This window comes from Gorilla gorilla, chromosome 12 (assembly GCF_029281585.2).
Source record: "Gorilla gorilla gorilla isolate KB3781 chromosome 12, NHGRI_mGorGor1-v2.1_pri, whole genome shotgun sequence".
Taxonomy (NCBI): Eukaryota; Metazoa; Chordata; class Mammalia; order Primates; family Hominidae; genus Gorilla; species Gorilla gorilla.
The window spans coordinates 66018047-66032611 of NC_073236.2; the positions used below are offsets into that span (position 1 = coordinate 66018047).

Genomic DNA, 14565 nt, shown 5'->3' on the forward strand with positions numbered 1-14565 from the left:
GAAGATTGCTTTTGGGTCCTTTCCAGTCAGTGTCTCCCACTTCCCTATCCCAAGCAACCACTGATTTGCTTTCAGTCACTCCATAATAAATCTGTAATCTCTAGCATTTTGTAGAAATGAAATCATATGGTAATTTATTTTATTTTATTTATTTCTTTTCGAGACAGAATCTTCCTCTGTCGCCAAGGCTGGAGTGCAGTGGCACAATCTTGGCTCACTGCAACCTCTGCCTCCCAGGTTGAAGCGATTCTCCTGTCTCAGCCTCCTGAGTAGCTGGGATTACCGATGCTTGCTACCACACCCGGCTAATTTTTGTACTTTTTGGTAGAGACGGGGTTTCACCATGTTGGCCAGGCTGGTCTCGAACTCCTGACCTCAGGTGGTCTTCCTGCCTCGGCCTCCCAAAGTGCTGGGATTACAGGCTTGAGCCACCGTTCCCAGCCTAGTAATTAATTTTAGATTGTCATTTTGCTGAGCACATTCTAAAGACTCATCCATGTTGCAAGTATTGTTGGAAGTATCTGCAGTTCATTCCTGTTCATTACTGAGTGGTATCTCACTGTATGAATTTGCCACAATGTGTTTATCAATGTATTGTTGGGCATTGGTTATTTCCAGTTTTTGGCTATTATGAGTAAAGTTGATATGAACATTCAAGAACAAGCTGCAGGACAATTCTCCAGGTCACCTTAGACTCGCCCAGTTCTTCCCTCTTTCTCACGTGTGTTCTCAAAAATAACTGTAGAATGTGCTGGGAATGCAACATCCTGCGATAAAGAGGGACTGACAAGAACAGCTCAGGCTCTCTCTGTTCCTGTCTGCCTCTGAGAAACAAGATGTCCATCAACACTTTTGCCCAGCGTGTCATGTGGTCCCCAAGGTATTAAATCCAGTGTGGGATGCTTTCTAGTGTCCCTCAGCTGCAGTGCAAGTGGGACACATGCCCCACTTGTGAGAATCCATCCACCCTCGGTAGCTTTCTTGAGCCTTGGGAGATCGGCTCACAATGAATTCCGGGCTTCCGTTGTGCCTCAGGGCCAATCTGTAAGTAATAAACCCACTTCATGTTACTTGTGTGTGGGCATTCCATCTTACCATCTCATTGGACTCAGGCAAGTTGATAACCAGTGCACAATGAGCCTGCTTCACAAAATTGACACAACAAACAGGGTTCAGTCTAACAGAACCATGTTTTCCTGGTGAAAGGAGGTGGTGATGTCAACCTGTGGGTGCAGAGGCTGGACTTGCAACTGGACATTTTATGGGAAAGGAGGGGTGATACGTGAGACATTAGGTCACATGCAAACACACCCTGTGGATGTGACTGAGCTGGCTGAATGGGTGGAAGCAGAGAGAAAGTAAGGTGGAGCTGAAATGCCACACAAGATCCCTTGGTTGTTAGCCACTTATGTGATTGCTCATTTCCAGGGCTGATGATTGGGGACCCAAACATACCCTAAGGCACTTAAGAGAAAGAAGAGGGATGAGGTACTCACATGGTCCCTGAAGAATCTGAGAGGAACCCACATGCACAACGTGGCCCGTCACAGAAAGGGAGACTCAAGTCTAAAGGACCACAGTCTTAGACATGGAGAAAGGCCAAGGAAGTCACATGCCTCCTGGTTGATGAATATATTTGATAAAGGGACATTGCAAACCCAAATGTCTTGGGCTGTATGGCATGGGTAGGAATGGGGCCAAGGTCTCTGGATCCCCACCAGAGGCCAATGGCTCTATACTCCTATTAAGATAAAATGGGGCCAGGTGCAGTGGCTCATACCTATAATTCCAGTATTTTGTGGGGCCAAGGCAGGAGCATCCCTTGAACCCAAGACTTACAGACCAGCCAAAGCAACAAAGTGAGACCTCGTCTCTACAAAAAATTTAAAAATTAGGTGTGGTGGTGTGCTTCTGTAATCCCAGCTATGTGGGAGGCTGAGGCTGGAGGATTGTCTGAACCTGGGAGGTTGAGGCTGCACTCCAACATGGGCAATGGAGAGAGATCCTGTCTCAAAAAAAAAAAAAAAAAAGATAAAATGGGGAAAGATGGAAATTCTGATTTCTTTCGAGTTCTTGGATACTGAAGGCCACATGACAGAATTTCCAGGTTACTTTAGGGGAAAAATTAAGCTGGTGACACCAGGAAGTTTGGGGAGGAACTCGGTGACACATAGTGTTTATCTGCTTGTGGTGCTTATCTGCTTGTGGGTGGAGCCCTTTGGGCCATTTCAGGTGTCAGTGACCATGGTTCCCACCACTGAGTGCTTTATAGGCATTGACATTTTGGTGGCTTGTGGCACAGAATGTCACTGCCACCAGAGGGGCTATGACCCCTAACAGCTAAGGATTTGAGCCATAACAGTGGGGCACATCCCCTCCCACCTACCACCATATCTTGCCACATTTTTACTGACTCATGGGCCATTGCCAACAGCCTAGCCATCTGGTCAGGGGAATGGCAGCAGTGATTGGACTATTAAAAGATTCCATGTGTGGGGACAAGGGCTATGGCAACAGCTTGCTGTTGGAAGGGACTCTATATGCCACTCATGTGGATGCTCTGACTACCACAGCTGCCCTTGAGAGGACTTATGTTTTTGGATACCCCATGGGACTTCACTCTGACCAAGGAAAATCCTCACTGCCCAAGCAACATGACAGTGGGCACACTCATGCAATACAGTGGGTTTTCCATGCACTCTGTCATCCACAGGCCAATGGAGCCATTGAATGATGGACCAGTCAACTCACAAAGCAACTGAATAAAGGACATCAGGACAGCCTGTTAGTGGGGTGGCACCTCGACCTGACTAGGGCAGTGTGGACACTAAGCACTGTTCTCCAATCAAGGGAAACACAGCACTGCACACATCTTGAAAAACGCTGAGCTTGATGTGGATAGAGGTGGACCAGGTGACTGCCTGATGAGGCTGCACCTGTGAAATTCCAATCTCAGTGTTCCCAACCATTGTCTTTTCTTTTTCCATTTAGAGTGCACATCCTGTAGGTGGCCGGTGGTTCAAGCTGCCAGAGCACCCGACAGGCCCCTCTGACTCTGATCTAGAGGTGATACTTCCCCCAGGTGCTTCTCTTCTATGAAATCCACAGGGATACAGGACAGGACCAAGGAGTATCAGGGTGCTAGGCTTAGTGGCACCAGGAACACCTGATCCTTCCATTCAGGTAGGTAACCTTAACAGACATGTCGAGTTTGTACAAGACAAACCTTCCCGGACTGGACGACTGAAGCCAAAAGGCCTAGGTCATGCAACAAGCGGAATGGGTAGTCTCGGGACTGCAGCAGTCTGACTGGGACACTACACTCAGCTCAACCTCTATCACATAGGTAGGGAATACCCGAGGATGCAGGAAGTGTAAGGGGCAGGACACTAACCTGTCAGTCTGCTTTTTCCACAAGGACGTGACTGCAGAGGCCTAGAAGCATAACGCGTTTGTTAGGCTCTCCCAAGCTGTGGCTACCATAGGAAAGTGCTGGATCTGTCATCCCAGACCCCATTATGTCACAGGCTACAGCAACCTTCTCGTCCTGCCAGTAGTAAACTCTACCAGTATTATAGTGGCACAGTGAATAGCAACAGAACCTGAGCCCTGGCTTACTGAGTGAGGATCTAACACCTGCCACATGGGAGGGAGGTAGACTTAATTGGCCTAAGGTGGCAAAACATCATGACAACTAATAAAACCTTGGTGGGCTGGCACTTTTGACCCATTATGTTCTTACCTGGATCACTGGATCCTGGACTAGGTTGATGCTCCAGACAGACCTGATCAACCTGTTTGTGATGTAGTCCTCCTGGGCCTAGTAAAATGTATTCTGGCTATGGCTCAACAATGTTGTACTGACATTGTGTCTGTGAAGGTGTTACATCGATCTGATAAGACAAACTTCCGCCTCCAGATACTAGGAGGTTGGTGGGCATATGAAATGGACTAGCTTTGCTAAAGGGTATAATCTGGGTTAAGGGCATAGACTGCAGGACAGTTCTCCAGGTGGCCTTGGACCAATTTAGTTCTCTCTCCTTTCTCACTTGTGGTTCTCTAGGATAACTGTAGAATGTGCTGGGAATGTAGCATCCTGTGATAGAGAGAGACTAACCAGACCAGCCAGGGCCCTGTTCCAGTGTCTTCTAGAAATAGAATGTCCTTCATATATATATATATATATATATATAATTTTTTTTTGTTTTGTTTAATTTTTTTTTTTTTTTTTGAGAGGGAGTTTCACTCTTGTTGCCCAGGCTGGAGTGCAATGGCGCGATCTCAGCTCATGGCAACCTCTGCCTCCCCGGATCAAGTGATTCTCCTGCCTCAGTCTCTTGAGTAGCTGGCATTACAGGCCTGAGCCACCATGCCTGGCTAATTTTTTATTTTTTAGTAGAGACGGGGTTTCTCCACGTTAGTCAAGCTGGTCTCGAACTCCTGACTTCAGGTGATCTGCCTGCCTCAGCCTCCCAAAGTGTTGGGATTACAGGCGTGAGCCACCGCACCTGGCCGAATGTTCTTCATGTTTTAGCCCAGTGTGTCATGCCTCCCCACCTCTTCCCCCTGCCCCTGCCCCCTGCAATTAGGCTGTTGCATTGCCACAAAGAAATACCTGAGACTGGGTAATTTATATAGAAACGAGGTTAAATTGGCTCATGTTTCTGCAGGCTGTACAGGAAGCATAGTACCACCATCTGTTTGGCCTCTGAGGAGGCCCCAGGGAGCTTTTACTATTGGCAGAAGGAGAAGAGAGAGCAGGCACATCACATGGTGAGAACTGGAGCAAGAGCCTGTGTTGGAGGGTGCCACACACTTCTAAATAACCACATCTTCCTGGCACTCACTCACTATTGCAAAGACACCAAGCCATGAGAGATCCACTTCCATGACCCAAACACCTCCCATCAGGTCCCACCTCCAAAAATGGGGACAATTCAACATGAGATTTGGCAGGGACATATATTCAATCCATCCCTGGACCCCCAAATCTCATGTCCTTCTGACATTGCAAAACATAATCATGCCTTCCCAATCACCTACCAAAATTTTAACTTGTTCCAGCATTAAACTCAAAAGTCCAAAGTGTCACAGGAGACATGGCCCAGAAAAAGAACTAATCCCAGCACCTTGGGAGGCCAAGGCGGGTGGATCACGAGGTCAGGTGATCCAGACCATCCTAGCTAACACAGTGAAACCCCGTCTCCACTAAAAATACAAAAAATTAGCGGGGCGTGGTGGCGGGTGCCTGTAGTCCCAGCTGCTCAGGAGGCTGAGGCAGGAGAATGGCTTGAACCTGGAGGCGGAGGTTGCAGTGAGCCGAGATTGCGCCACAGCACTCCAGCCTGAGTAACAGAGCAAGACTCTGTCTCAAAAACCAAAGAAATCTCCAGCAGCGGAAATGTATGTAGAACTCATTTTGGTCAGTACTTTTCCTTGTACAGGAAGAAACTGAGGTCGCCCGGTGCAACGCCCAACACAGGTTAAGACAAAGCCGAGACTCAAAACTAGACCCCAGCTTCCGGTCCTAGCCCATAGATTCTTCCATTTCCTTCGCCGGAAGTGATATACAGCCCCTGTTCTCCTTCGCGTCCGTTGACGGGACCCAGGTTGGGAAGGCGGAAGAATGGGCGGGACCATGGGCGGAAGCACCCCCCCTACCAGGACCCGGAAACACATGGCCACCCCGAGCCGACCTATCCGGAAACTGGCTCGAAGAAGACGGGGATTGGCCATCGCTTCCGGAAGTTGTGAGCTTTGTTTCGGAGCGGGAGCTCTTCCGAGACGCACTGGGGGCCGGATGGTGAGTTTTCCTTGCGCTGTAACGGGCAGGATCGGGAGCGGGAGGGTCCGGGCAGTTTTAGTAGTGTCTTTGGGACAACGGCTGCGGTTGGTATTTCTCAAGTGGCAACGAGGCCAGCCCCTGGGAATGCAGCGCGAGAATGATAGAGTCAGGCTGTCCCCTCAAGAAATAGTTTAGTGAGGAGACATGCAGCGGATAGGCGCAGGATTCTTCAAAGTTGTGATTGGGCCCAAAAAGGAGCTAGTTCTCAGACTAAAAAGAGCCGTAGTGCCGGGGTTCTGGGCGCTGTAGTAAATGGACTCCAAATGGAGTTGAAGGGAGGGAGGAGTGCGTCAGGCGGAGATGAAAGGAGAGAGGGAACTACCTGTCCGATAGGGCAGAATCGGGGAGAAAGGTTGGTGACTTGAGCTTAGAGAAGGCCATTGCGGCGGTAGCAGAAGAGGAGAGGCAGGGACCAGATCGTAGAGTGTGGAACACCGTGACACAAAGTTGGGGCTTTATCATAAGAGCAGCAGAATGACAAGATCTGATGTACATTTTGAAAGGATCACTGTAACTGCTGGTGAGGACTGGATTATAGGAGGGCAGGAATTGTGAGAAACCACTCAGGAGGCTACTGCTGTAGATGAGCGATGTGACCTAGCGTATGGGAGAGAAGTGGACGAATCAAAAGTATATTTAGCAGGTGAAAATTCAGGACTTTACGGATTAGATATAGGATTTGAGTGACAGGTTGGGTCTCAACGATGATTCCAAGTTTCTGACCTGAGTGAGTAAATTACGCTAAACAAGAACAAACTATTTTGAGGTTTTCTAAGGGTTCTTCCCCCCACTCAGTGTTAAAAAGCACGTTTTTTCCTTTCTTATAATGTGTACTCATGTTTTGTGTGCTTAATGTAGAAAATTCAGATCATACGTAACAAAATTTTTTTTATATAAAGGACAATAAAAATCACCTCATAACCTCGCTACCCAAGATGGTCATATTTTAGTGTTTCATGTATTTTAAAAAAATATGTGTATCTTTTTATATAATTGGGATCCTACTGATTATGTCTTTCTGTATCCATTTTTTCCACCTTAGCATGACTAATGATTGACCTGTGTGCCAGGATATCGTTCACAAATATATTTTTTTTCTGTTTGTAACAGAAAAAGTCAAATTAATTCTAAATAAGAGATAACATTAACTTTTTGGTGTATTTTCTTTTTAATATTTGTTTAAAAGCCTTTTAAAAAACCCACATTTTGGCCAGTTTGTGTTTTGTTTTCCATTCAGATGTTTTTACTTACTTAATGTTATTTATTGCCGTTTTTACACACCGTCAAGACCACATGTTTTAATGGTTGTTAAATAACAACTAATCCCATCATTAGCTAGATAGGTTATTTGCAACTTTTTACTGTTAAAATAATGAGAGGAACATTTTATATAATTATTGGATTCCTAATGACTTCCATCAGAAAGAGTTCTAGAAATATAATCTGCCAGGTAAAAGGATAAAATGAGTCTCAAATTGCCCCACCAAAATATTTTATTAAGAATTTGATAGAAATTGTTCTAAAGAAATTTTTGCAATACATAGTTTTTCCATTCAAAGATATGGTCATGTCTTTCTAGTTATTCAAGTTGTCTTTTATGTTTCTTTTATGTCTTTATATATAATAACCTATCCTTTTCTTGTTAAGCTTATGTCCAAGAAAGGAGCGACATTGATTATTTAATAATTGTACCCTCTCTGCTTAATTTCCATGCGTGGAATGAATATCTTTGGGTCAAGTGTGATACTTTATCCTTTTTTTTTATTTTTATACTTTAAGTTCTAGGGTACATGTGCACAACGTGCAGGTTTGTTACATCTGTATACATGCGCCATGTTTGTATGCTGCAGCCATTAACTCATCGTTTACATTAGGTATATCTCCTAATGCTATCCCTCCCCCCTGTTCTTTTTTTTTGAGACGGAGTTTCACTCTTGTTGCCCAGGCTGGGGTGCAATGGTATGATCTCGGCTCACTGCAACTTCTGCCTCCCAGGTTCAAGCGATTCTCCTGCCTCAGCCTCCTGAGTAGCTGGGATTACAGGCATGCGCCACCATGCCTGGCTAATTTTTTTGGCATTTTTAGTAGAGACGGGGTTTCTTCATGTTGGTCAGGCTGGTCTCGAACTCCCAACCTCAGGGGATCTGCTCGCCTCGGCCTCCCAGAGTGCTGAGATTACAGGCATGAGCCACTGCACCCAGCCTACTTTATTCTTTAAAATTATTTTCTTCCTTAATATTTATGTCTAGGCCTTCCTAAAATATAAATAAAATGATGAGATCAGGAAGTTAAAAAGACTAAGATAGAGTAAGACTTCATTAATACCATAAGCAACCTCTGGTTTAAAAAATTCCTGACATTCTGCTCCTGCTTGTCTGCTGGGGAAGCAGCCCTTCAACCATGCACCTGAGCCTGCCTCATCTGAACAAACAGCAACCAGCTGGGCCCCTTGGCGTTTCCCTGGGGATGACAACAGAACAACTCAGAAGGGTTAGGAAGACAACATCTCATGAGGATGCCAAATGGGCTTTGGCGATGGATTTTTCTAGTTTAACACTTTTATCAATTTACTTTCAAAGTTATTGAATATTTATTAAGAAATGAGTTCTGATGTTAACTTTTAAATGAAATCTTTTGGTCTTTTCATTTTGTGTGCAGTAGAATCCTGCTTATCTGTGAAATGCAGTTAACACATCAGCTGGACCTATTTCCCGAATGCAGGGTAACCCTTCTGTTATTTAAAGATGTAAAAAATGCGGGAGACTTGAGAAGAAAGGCCATGGAAGGCACCATCGATGGATCACTGATAAATCCTACAGTGGTAAATATAAATTTTAAGAATTAATGAGCCTGCTGGGTGCGGTGGCTCACACCTGTAATGTCAGCACTTTAGGAGGCCGAGGCAGGTGGATCATCTGAGGTCAGGAGTTGAAGACCAGCCTGGCCAACATGGTGAAACCCTGTCTCAACTAAAAATACAAAAATTAGCTAGGCGTGGTGGCGGGTGCCTATAATCCCAGCTACTCGGGAGGCTGAGGCAGGAAAATCATTTGAACCCTGGAGGCGGAGGTTGCAGTGAGCCAAGATTGCGCCATTGCACTCCAGCCTGGGCGACGAGCAAAACTCTGTCTGGAAAAAAAAAATGGCCAGGCATGGTAGCTCACGCCTGTAATCCCAGCCCTTTGGGAGGCCGAGGCAGGCAGATCATGAGGTCAGGAGTTTGAGACCAGCCTGGCCAATATGGTGAAACCCTGTCTCTACTAAAAATACAAAAATTAGCTGAGCATGGTGGTGGGCACCTGTACTCAGGAGACTGAAGCAGGAGAATCGCTTGAGCCTGGGAGGCAGAGGTTGCAGTGAGCCGAGATTGTGCCACTGCACTCCAGCCTGGGCAACAGACCAAGACTCCGCCTCAAAAAAAAAAAAAAAAAAAGAATGAATCAGCCATACAGGGCATTTAAGTATACATTAATATTTGTGATGTTATAGGGTAGCCTAAAAATCTGTCACGGTTAGGGAAAAAATTCTTGTCCAAGTCAGATGCAGCCAACTTTGACTATAACAGTGAATAGAGGCAGAAGTGCCAGGTTCTGCCCTAGGAAATAGGAAAGGTTGTGGTCTGGGTCTAATATGGGAAATGCCTGGATCTCCAGCTTCTCATCTTTAAAATGGGGGTTCTTAACAAGACAGTCTGTAAAGGAGGAATAGTGTAGTGGTTAAGAGTACACACAGAGGCCAAGGTGGGTGGATTGCTTGAGGCCCGGAGTTTGAGACCAGCCTGGCCTACATAGTGAAACCGTGTCTCTACTAAAAATACAAAAAGTAGCTGGGTGTGGTGGTGTGTGCTGGTAGTCCCAGCTACTCGGGAGGCTGAGGCACAAGAATCACTTGAACCTGGGAGGCGGAGGTTACAGTGAACTGAGATTGAGCCACTGCATTCCAGCCTGGGCAATGGAGCGAGAGACTCTGTCTCCAAAAAAAAAAAAAAAAAAAAAAGGGCACACGCAGTGCGATCATGTTACCGGGAATTAATCCCAGACCTACTACTTAGGCCTTTGAACAAGACATAACCAACCTTTATATAGTGCTTACTGCATTCCTAGCATTGTTCCAAGTGCTTTACGTATACTAACTCACTTAATCTTCACAACAGCCTATGGAGTGAATACTGTTTCATCGGTCTCTAACAAATAAAATGCTAATGAACTTGCATAAGTTCCCTAGGTGATAGGTGACAGAGATGGGATTCAAACCCAGACATTCTTTGCCTCAATTTCCTCATCAATTACATACTGCTACTACTGCTACTACTAATAATAATAGTGTCAATTTCATAGGGTAGTTTTGAGGATTAAAGAAAATATTACAAGTAAAATGTTTGGAATATGATCATGCCCATAATATTAGCCCTCAATTAATGTTATTTAAAAAAATTTTACTATTTGCATAAGTTCCTTGCAGCTTTAAAATTCTGTGATTTCCTGACTACCCAGGCCCTTGGGATAATAGTTTTTTTTTTTTTTGAGACAGTTTCACTCTTGTTGCCCAGGCTGGAGTGCAATGGCGCGATCTTGGCTCACGGCAACCTCCGCCTCCCGGGTTCAAGCAATTCTCCTGCCTCAGCCTCCTGAGTTGCTGGGATTACAGGTGCGTGCCACCACGCCTGACTAATTTTTGTATTTTTAGTAGAGACAGGGTTTCGCCGTGTTGGCCAGGCTGGTCTTGAACCCTGACGTCAGGTGATCTACCCACCTTGGCCTCCCAAAGTGCTAGGATTACAGGTGTGAGCCACCGTGCCCAGCCGGGATAATAGTTTTGAAAATACAGACCGTAAGAATTGTGATGAAGTAAAACAGCTTGACACTGGAGTTAACCATGAGTTACCATGTGTTTTCAGGCACTGCAGATTCTCCATGTGTAATTAATTCTTTTTCCTTGCTTTGGTAGATTGTTGATCCATTTCAGATACTTGTGGCAGCAAACAAAGCAGTTCACCTCTACAAACTGGGAAAAATGAAGACAAGAACTCTATCTACTGAAATTATTTTCAACCTTTCCCCAAATAACAATGTAATGTGGACTTTCCTATTTCTGTTGACCGTGTCATAATAACATATGTGTTCCTCAGTGTTGGGTTGGAGGCTAAATTCCTGCAAGCCAGTGGTTAGTAATAAACCCAAATAATAGTGAAGAGAGCTCTGGACAGAGAGTTGAGGTTTAACCCTGCCTCTTACTAAGACAGTTTACATATGAGTAAACAAAAATTTAGCTAAATTAAGCGAGGTTAATTTTATCTGTTCTTACCATATAGGGTCAGGAAGACCCCTCAAGTATTTTTGCTTGAGAAGCTGACAGAAATCTAAATGATAAAACATTAGGTGTGGATATTTTGTGTGCTAGCCTGCATATCATTCTCTTCCCGTAAACTCCTAGAGGGTGGGATCCATGTCTTTTTCATATACCAGGAACTTGCTTGTACCTATAACAGTCCTTAACACATCCTCACTCACACACCCAGTACATAGGAAGAGTTTGTGGTTTGAAATACTTATAGTAATGCTTTTTCAATGAAAGTTATCAAGCTAAAGACATCACACATGTAGCATGTGAAAAAAATGACTGCAATTTTGCTGATGAAGTTTTAGTATTACTGCTGCTGTTAATAACAACCAGGTACTAATGTCATCTACAGAAAAGTTAGGAAACCTGTAGCATAGGTTAAAATACAGATGATTGACACGTTTATAAAATGCAGTTATCTCAGCATGGTAATAGAGATTCCCAGTACCTGGAATAAAATTTACTAATTATGGTTTCCTTGAGATCACTAGACATAATTCAGAAAACTCTTGAATTCAGTAAACATCTGTTGAACTTTTTCCCCGTTCCATTTACAGTTCTAGGGGCAGAAGAGGCAAATATGTTCCTGAGGAGAGGCAGATAAACAAGACAAGTTAAAATGCCCTAAGATAAATGATATAATGGGAAAATGAATTCAAATCTAGGGGTACAGCAATGAAGCCATTCATTTTGGAGGGAGGAGGGTGTGGTGGGGAGTGGCATCAGAACTGTGGACCTTGAAGCATGTGTTCAACAGCCAAGCCATGAGGAGAAGGGACATGTGAGCAGAGGACAAAGCTTGAGCACAGGCAGAAGGGCATGAAATGTGACTGGACCCCCAGGCAGGCTGGACTGGCCAGAAGGCAGAAGCGCCTGGCTGGAGGGCCACTTGGCACCAGAGGGAGGAGGTGTTTTTGTGCAGCGCCAAGAGGCTGGGCTTGATTCCATAGGAACAAGGTGTACCTTTAAGCAGGGAGTGCTTTTGAGGAAGTACCAATGGATGTTGGAAAGGAATCATTAAAGTGAAAAAGTAGGCAGTGAGAACTGTTAGGACATGAAAAATAAGAGCCTGACCAAGGAAGAAGGCAGATCAGGAAATGTTTCAGACATAGGAAACAATGGTTAATGATCTTGTGTTTTTTTTTCATTTTTTTTCTCTTAGATTTCAGAGGCTTTGAAAAAATTTGGTATCTCAGCAAATGACACTTCAATTCTAATTGTTTACATTGAAGAGGGAGAAAAACAAATAAATCAAGAATACCTAATATCTCAAGTAGAAGGTCATCAGGTTTCTCTGAAAAATCTTCCTGAAATAATGAATATTACAGAAGTCAAAAAGGTTTGCCAGTCCATATTTTTAGAAAGTGTGATAGATGAGCAATAATACTGATGCCATTTGCCTATTGATCACCAGAGCTCCTTGTTTTTTGAACTTTTGAGAAAGTTAATCTAATTTTAAAAATTACTTAAAAAATAATTACAGATACAAAGAACTGGGAGGTGTGATGGTTTATGTAAAATATAATTACAAACTCAGCTGACATAACCATTCTCCACATTAAGAAAGAGAATACCTTTAAATATCAAACTTACATAGTATATTTAAAATGTAAAATAAATTTAGTATGCTTTTAAAATGGATAGAAATTTGGTTTTTATGTTCTTGAGAGTTACTCCCATAGCAGCAATTTAAAGGGGATACAAGTAATGAATTGCCCTCTACTTTGAATATTTTAATCACATTTGTTGTTTGTTATACCATGAACCCAATAATTGAATGAGGAATAATTTCACTTACACATGTTTGTATAATGACAATTAGTAGTGAATGACGATATCAGCAAGTCATAATTTGTCTTTCATTTTTACAGATATATAAACTCTCTTCACAAGAAGAAAGTATTGGGACATTATTGGATGGTATCATTTGTAGAATGTCAACAAAAGATGTTTTGTGAAATGTCAGAAATATTAACAAAAATTCTCAGCATTAAAGAAAACATTGATTTTCCTTTCCTGACTATAAAACTAATATATGTGCATTATAGAAAAGTTTAAATCACAGAATGGTATAAAAAAGAAAAAAAAAGGCCAGGCACAGTGGCTCACGCCTGAAATCCCAGCAATTTGGGAGGCCAAGGCAGGTGGATCACCTGAGGTCAGGAGTTCAAGACCAGCCTGGCCAACATGGTGAAACCCCATCTCTACTAAAATACAAAAATTAGCTGGGCATGATGGCAGGTGCCTGTAATCCCAGCTATTTGGGAGGCTGAGACAGGAGAATCGCATGAACCTGGGAGGCAGAGGTTGCAGTGAGCTGAGATCGTGCGGTAGCACTCCAGCCTGGGCAGCTGAGCGAGACTCCGTCTCAAAAAAAAAACAACAAAAAAACCACTTGTAGTCCTACCTCGTTGTATTTTAAAAGATAATCAGTTACTATTACTTGTTATTGCCTTCTAGAATTCTGTTTCTATTCAAATATATTTTATTTTTATATAATTAGAATAAAAATTGCAAACATTTATGGAATGCCTACAGTGTACTAGGTTCTTGCCTTAGTGATTTTTTTTTTTTTTTTTTTTGGTAGAGATGTGGTCTCACTATGTTGCCCAGATTGGTCTCAAAATCCTGGACTCAAGTGATGCTTCTGCTATGCCTCCCAAAGCGCTGGAATTACAGGCATGAGCCACTGAGCCCAGCTGGTTATTGTTTCTGTTTTTAAATTTTTTGCCTTGGTGATTTTATATCCTCAGTTCACCTCCCTCTCCATACTTACCATGGCTACTCCAGCTCACCCTTCGCAAGCCTCTGGATCCTGGTTCTAAGTGTCTTTCACTTCTAGGAACTCATTTAGTTCTTGCAGCAACCTTATGAGGGTAGATACTATTATTACCCCCATTTTACACACAAGGCCCAGGGGCAGCTACTGTGCAGAGGCCTGGCGGCTCCAGCTGAGGGTGGTCACTCAGAGGGACACCTCGGCAGAGCTCCCACCCTTCTTCCTGGCAGAGGCCCAAGTGGAAGTGGGGGTGTTCCTCGTGAGAAGAAGAAAGGTTGTGCCAGGGGGACTCTGAGGGTGCACATGGAGCCTGGGCAAGGGGAGGCAACCAGGGCCACAGCATAACTGGTGCCCCTGCTCCCAAGAACCCCCAACAACTGTACCCTTGCAGTGCCACTGTGAACCTGCCATTGCCCCTTGGCTTCCAGAGGGCAAAGAGCCATGGGGGAGGGGGAGTCAGAACACAACCCCAAAAGGTCAGACCCCAGCTGCTGAGGCAGGTCCGTGGCCCCAGCCTGGGTCCTGCCTCAGCACTCTTCTGAGCACTCTCACCTCATCCCTGACCCTGTCAGGTTCTTGGGAGGGCTCCGTCTTCCTCCTC

General features: G+C 44.2%; 1 protein-coding gene across 14 annotated transcripts; it reads left to right on the forward strand.

Annotated features, from left to right (window-relative positions):
* Nucleotides 1-2996: 2996 nt before the first annotated feature.
* TPRKB (TP53RK binding protein) lies at nt 2997-13196 on the forward strand. 14 transcript variants are annotated; one of them, XM_063695789.1, is made up of 7 exons: nt 3036-3183; nt 5445-5803; nt 8507-8666; nt 10376-10492; nt 10793-10915; nt 12348-12524; nt 13057-13196. In XM_063695789.1, exons 3-7 carry the CDS (start codon nt 8526-8528, stop codon nt 13141-13143), a joined length of 645 nt encoding a protein of 214 aa, XP_063551859.1. In that variant the 5' UTR covers nt 3036-3183; nt 5445-5803; nt 8507-8525; the 3' UTR covers nt 13144-13196. The 14 variants fall into 14 exon arrangements, with proteins under 14 accessions (XP_018877102.1, XP_063551860.1, XP_063551859.1 ...); XM_063695788.1 differs by having other exon boundaries at nt 3037-3183; nt 8504-8666; XM_019021557.4 differs by lacking the exon at nt 10376-10492 and having other exon boundaries at nt 2997-3183.
* Nucleotides 13197-14565: the final 1369 nt, after the last annotated feature.